This window comes from Nicotiana tabacum, chromosome 8, assembly GCF_000715075.1.
Source record: "Nicotiana tabacum cultivar K326 chromosome 8, ASM71507v2, whole genome shotgun sequence".
NCBI lineage: Eukaryota > Viridiplantae > Streptophyta > Magnoliopsida > Solanales > Solanaceae > Nicotiana > Nicotiana tabacum.
The window spans coordinates 17,813,719-17,820,094 of record NC_134087.1 but is presented as its reverse complement, the minus strand read 5'-3'; the positions used below and the strand labels follow the sequence as shown (position 1 = coordinate 17,820,094).

General features: G+C 36.8%; 1 protein-coding gene across 1 annotated transcript; it reads left to right on the top strand.

Moving 5' to 3' along the window:
• The first annotated feature begins 388 nt into the window (after positions 1 to 388).
• LOC107826886 (uncharacterized) lies at positions 389 to 2,675 on the top strand. Its single transcript, XM_075220211.1, has 3 exons — positions 389 to 512; positions 603 to 721; positions 2,352 to 2,675. Exons 1-3 carry the CDS (start codon positions 389 to 391, stop codon positions 2,673 to 2,675), a joined length of 567 nt encoding a protein of 188 aa, XP_075076312.1.
• Positions 2,676 to 6,376: the final 3,701 nt, after the last annotated feature.

Here is a 6,376-nt window from a genome sequence, read left to right as displayed (position 1 = left end):
GTCGTGACATTAATATGCAGTTTTATAATTTCTCACATTTCTAGATATATGTAAAAATAAAGAATTCTATACTTATTTATTTTAAGTTATTTGCATGATTATTATGTGAAAGTTGCTAATTTTCATGTTAATAGAATTAATTGAGAGAAGAATACTTGTTTTATGTTTTTCGACAATTAAAATTATGTTAAAGTTAGAAGATATTTTGTTCTATTTAACATCTAAGATATACTAATAATTTAAAGAAGAAAAAAATAGCATTCTTTTCTATAGAATTATCACTTTAGTGTATATAGATCACAAATTTGATACTATGTCAATTTTTAAGATTCTTTACGCTATTATCCTAATGATTTCTAATTATTTATCTTCTTTGATAGTTTTCACTATGTCGAATTTGTCAAAGCTTGAGTTTGTAGCACTTGATATTTCTGAAAAGAATTGTCTATCATGGGTTCTCGATGCTGTGATTCACTTAGCCGCTAAAGGCCTTGGTGACACCATTACTCAGGGTAATGAGGCATCAAGCCAGGACAAAGCGAAGGCCATGATTTTCCTTCGTCATCATTTGGATGAAGGTTTGAAGGTTGAATATTTGACAGCGAAAGATCCATTTGAATTGTGGACTGGCCTGAAGGAAAGGTATGATCACCTTAAGGCTACAATATTGCTGAGGGCTCGATATGAGTGGATGCACTTACAATTGCAAGATTTTAAGACCGTAAGTGAGTATAAATCTGTTGTATTTCGAATAACTTCCCAATTGAAATTATGTGGGGGTGGATAGCTAGGGATTATATTTCATTTTACACTCCTTCTTACTTGAGTTTTGATTAAAAATGTATACAAAATAGTCCCAAAGGCTTACATATTGTACTTGTTTACAGGATTTGGTAAAAAATGTGACAATTAGTCAAAACCAGCTCAAAAAGGAGTGAAACATGCACAAGTACCAAGAACAAGTCCAAGCACAGTGCAACAGATCCACCGCAACCGCATTCCATTTAGTGCAGTCCGCGGTGAGGAGATTCAGAGAGGTGCACATTTTGGAACCTCAAGCACTGCGGCTGCAAAGCATTTTGTGTGGACCGCAGTGGCCTCACCGCAACCGCAATCAAGTTTGTGCGATCCGCAAAGATGGGGTTCAGAGAGTTGGGATTTTAGAGGAAATTTCCAATGTGGTCCGTGGTCCTTTTTGGTGCGGACCGCAGTTGAAGCACCGCGGTCGCGGTGCATTTTATGCGGCCCGCGATGGCCATGTTTAGAGAGCAGAGTTTTAAGCTAAGAAGCCTCATTGCAGTCCGCGGTGCATTTTGTGCGGACCGCACTACCTTGTAGGTTATCCAGAAAATTCGGCCTAGTATAAATATTTTCTTTTCCCATTTTTAGGTCATCAGTTGTAATCTAACTTTGAGTTAAGCCTTTTTGAGTAATTTGTAGCTAGATTAACACTGATTCTTCTTTATCTTAGCTTGCAATTTAATCTTATGGATTATTCTTCATCTATTTATCAGTTTTCTTTCATTATTATGAGTAGCTAGACCCACTAGCTAGGGTTGTGGCTCAACCCTAGTGTGGGTATTTGATGGGTCTTTTGATTTAAAGCTTATATGTTTATGGGTAGTTGGTATTTGGATTGATTTGTGTTTTCCATGTTGAATTAGTGGTTGCAAACACTAATTTGTGCCTATTTTACTTGGGCTCTTCTTGAGAAAGAGAACTTGAGTCTAGGAAAATCAGTCCAACAAAGAATTGGGGTGTAATCAAGAGATTAATAGCCTCAATTAAAGGGTTAAACCTAGAGATAGTAATACCCAACTTGAGCCTATATTGCTTGCACAATTTTGACACCCAATTGGTCTTGAGAAAGTCAATTAGGGCAAAGTCACTCAAGCTACCGAGAGGTATAGAGTGAGTAATTCCGTGCATTGGCTATATCACAATCCCCAACATAACATCTTTGTCTGAGGCTTTAGATCCCGTTAAGTATTCACCTAGGAGAAAGTCATTTCCCTAGTGCCTCTTTAACTAATTAGAAAACCCTACAAGCAATCATTCTTAGTTTAATTTAGCTTATCATTAGCATAAACATTAGAAGTAATATCCAATCAAAAGATGTTTGGAAGAGTAATTAAGAGCACTACGCATCTCTAGTCTAGATAGGAATCCAATTCCCACTTCTACTTCCCTGTGGATTCGATCCTGACCATCTCGGGTAAAAACTGCTTCGATCGCTCTCGCCACTTTGTAGTGGTGTAGGGTTGGCTCCAATCAGGGATGTTATGAATGATGAGGATTTGTTGGAAAAGACTCTTACGACTTTTCATGCCTCAAATATGGTATTACAACAGCAATACCGTGAAAGAGGTTTTAAAAAGTATTATGAATTGATCTCATGCCTTCTGGTGGTTGAGCAACATAATACCCTTTTGCTGAAAAATCATGAAGACCGTCCCACAGGGTCAGCTCCGCTTCCTGAAGTGAGTACGGCAGCTAGACGTGATATGTCTAGAAAAAGACAGAATAATAATCATGGCTATATGAATGTACGTGGGCATGCCAATGGTAAGAGACGATATAATAGTCGTCATCGTGATGAGTTGGGAAAGGGAGTTGCCGCAGAGTGCGAGCATCTGCAGGAGAAATTGAGGTCAATGCAGTCGGAGATGGATTAGAACTTGATCAAGGTCGAGGCACTGAGCGCGGAATGGATGGGGAAATTTACTGAGCTAGAGAACAAGGTTCCTGGGTTGGAGAGCATCGAGAATTCTTGGTCCGCGGCTTTGGCAAGGGCGACGGCCCTGGAGAACACCATCTGTGTCCTCTTGTCCGAGAAGGAGTTGGAGAGAGCGACGGCTGAAAGGTCGTTACCTTTTACGGCTGTAACGTAGTGGATGATATGATCTTCTAGATCAGTAGTACCATCATATATCTTTAAGTAGGGAGGCATTTTGAAGGCCTTTGGAATGGCGTAGGGGGTCGCTTCTTCACTGTATGGTTGCTCGATGAATCGACCAACGCCGGTCAGGATTTATCAAAACTCTATCCAAAGAAAGGCAAATAATGTTGGAACATCTTCTACTAATGCCCCAGTGGAGTCTCACTTGACCTTTAAAAATAATTTTGAGGCAGGGCCTTCAAACAAAAATGATGACATTGCCGAGGCAAATCTTGCTTTGAATGATGATGATTTTCAGGGCCTCGATGATCTTACTCATTTGGAAGTTGAAGACTTTTTTGGAGATCGAAACTAAAGTTTGATCATTTTACTGGGGAATACAATTATGTTATTTTTATTTTCAGTGTTTTTTGGTCTCGTTATAAAGTTTTTATTTTCAAGTAGTACTTGAGTTGTCTTATGTTGTTATTGGTGTTGTTAGTTTTTTCGTAATTCTCATGGTGTACTTTTATATTTTTTATGAAGAAAATAAAATTCCCCAGTTTTCAATTAGATCCAAGATGAGTGATGAAGAATTATGCCTTTTGGATAGTGCTACAACTCACACAATATTAAGAGAAAAGAAATTTTTCTCTTATTTGGTTATGAAAAAGGCCTATGTTAATACAATATCTGGTAGTACAAAGTTAATTGAGGGCTCTGGAAGAGCGACCTTATTACTACCTGGAGGAACGATATTAACTATTGATAATGCATTGTATTGTAGTAAGTCTCAAAGAAACTTGTTGAGTTTTAAAGCTATTCGCAAAAATGGCTACCATCTTGAGACCTCAAATAAAGGAAAGGTTGAATACCTTTATATTACTACAATAAAAGTGGGTAAAAAATATGTGCACGAAAAATTACCCGCATTTTCTTCTGGGTTTTACCACACAAAGGTGTGGTTGAATCACATGCCATAGTAAACAAAAGGTTTACTACTTCTAATGATTTTATCATTTGTCATGACCGGTTGGGACATCCCGATTCAAACATGATGCGCAGAATACTAGAGAATTCAAATGGGCATACATTGAAGACAAGAAGATTCTTCAATTTAAGGAATTCTCTTGTGTTGCTTGTTCTCAAGGAAAATTGGTTATTAAACCATCAACAGCTAAAGTTAGGATTGAATCCCCTGCATTTTTGGAATATATACAGGGTAATATATGTGGACCTATACACCTTCCATATGGGCCATTCAAGTATTTTATAGTCTTGATAGACGCATCTACAAGATACATGTGTGCTTATTGTCAACTCGTAATATGACATTTGCGAGATTGTTGGCCCAAATAATAAGGTTAAGAGCACAATTTCCAGATTATACAATTAAGACAATTCATCTTGATAATGCTGGTGAATTTACATCTTAGGCCTTTACAGATTATTGTATGGCCACTGGAATAAAAGTTGAGCATCTGATTGCTCATGTTCATACTCAAAATGGTCTAGTAGAATCATTAATTAAACGCTTCCAATTAATAGCTAGACCATTGATAATGAGGACAAAACTTCCCCTTTTAGTGTAGGGACATGTTATTTTGCATGCAGCAGCACTTGTGCGCATAAGGCCAACCAGTTATCATAAAGTCTCCCAATTACAGTTGGCTTTCGGTAATGAGCCAAATATTTCCCATCTAAGAATTTTTAGATGTGCGGTATATGTTCTAATTGCTCCACCACAACGCATAAAGATGGTTCCCCAAAGAAGGTTGGAAGTATATGTTGGTTATGAAACTCCTTCTATTATTAAATATCTGGAACCTATGACAGGAGATTTGTTTACAACCAGATTTGTTGATTGTCATTTTGATGAATCAGTTTTTCCAACATTAGGAGGAGAAAACAAACAACTGAAAAAAGAGATAGATTGGAACGTATTATCTCTATCTCATTTGGATCATCGTACAAATCAATATGAACAAAAAGTTCAAAAGATCATTTATATGCAAAATGTTGCAAATTAATTGCCAGATACATTTAGTAACCTTAAACATGGTAGACCAATTGGTTCCAAGGATAAGAATCCCCGAAAAAGGAAAAACACAAATGATCAAATTGATCATAACATGGAGGCAATTGCTCAAGAGGAGCATAAAGACATAATAATTGATAAGACCTCACAGGTGGTTCTAGTACCTGGAAATGATGAAAATGAAGAGATCTCAATAAGTTATGTATCTACAAGAAAAAGGTGAAACCGAGATAATATTGTTGTTGACAATAAGTTTGCATATAACATTGTAGTTGAAGTAATGCAACAAGATGAGGATTTTGAGCCAAAATCTGTCGATAAATGTAGACACAGAAATGATTGGCCAAAATAAAAAAATGCAATTCAAACGAAATTGGCTTCACTCGAAAAACGTAAAGTTTTTGGACCAATATTCCGAACACCTGAAGGTGTCAAGCCAGTGGGGTACAAATGAGTTTTTGTGCGAAAACGAAATGAGAAAAGTGACGTCGTAAGATATAAAACACGACTTGTGGCACAAGTGTTTTCACAAAGACCTGACATTGATTATATGAAGACATATTCTCCTGTGGCAGATGCAATTACCTTCAGGTATCTAATAAATCTGGCAGTCCATGAAAAGTTTGATATGCGGTTGATGGATGTTGTCACAACCTACTTATATGCCTCAATGGACAATAAAATTTTATGAAAATCCCTGAAGGATTTAAAGTTCCTGAAGCACATAAAAGTTTAAGAGAACTTGTTCCATAAAGCTTCAGAAATACTTATACGGATTGAAGCAATCATGGAGGATGTGGTACAATAGCCTTAGCGAGTATTTGCTAAAGGAAGGGTACAAAAATGACCTTATTTATCTTTGTGTCTTTATTAAGAGGTCTAGATCTGAATTTGTCATTATAGCTGTGTATGTGGATGACTTGAATATCATTGACACTTCTAAAGAGCTTCCAAAGGTTGTAGAGTGTTTGAAGAAAGAATTTGAAATGAAAGATCTTGGTAAGACAAAATTTTGTCTTGGCCTCCAAATTGAGCATGTACCAAATGGATTTTTTGTCCATCAATCAACATACACTGAAAAGGTTTTAAAGCGATTTTACATGGATAATGCACATCTATTGAGTACTCCAATGGTTGTGAGATCGCTTGACATAAATAAAGATCCAATTCAGCCTCAAGAAAATGATGAAGAGATCGTTGGTGATGAAACTCCATATCTTAGTGCAATTGGGGCACTGATGTATCTTGCCAACAATATTCGACCAGATATTGCTTTTGCAGTAAGCTTATTAGCAAAATTCAGCTCCTCCCTAACAAGAAGACACTGGAATGGTGTTAAGCATATATTTAGATATCTTTGGGGAATTTATAGGGGTGTGCATAAATCGAATCGATTTTTTGTTATCAGTTTATCGATTTATCGATTTCGAAATTTTCCTTATCGAGTTATCGATTTCGAT

Excerpts from the sequence above, each read along its gene's own strand:
- LOC107826886 (XM_075220211.1), top strand. The coding sequence starts at position 389 with ATGTCGAATTTGTCAAAGCTTGAGTTTGTAGCACTTGATATTTCTGAA. Across the intron at positions 513-602 it reads TGGTGACACCATTACTCAGG|CGAAAGATCCATTTGAATTG; the intron begins GTAATGAGGCAT and ends AATATTTGACAG. Across the intron at positions 722-2,351 it reads AATTGCAAGATTTTAAGACC|CAATACCGTGAAAGAGGTTT; the intron begins GTAAGTGAGTAT and ends GTATTACAACAG.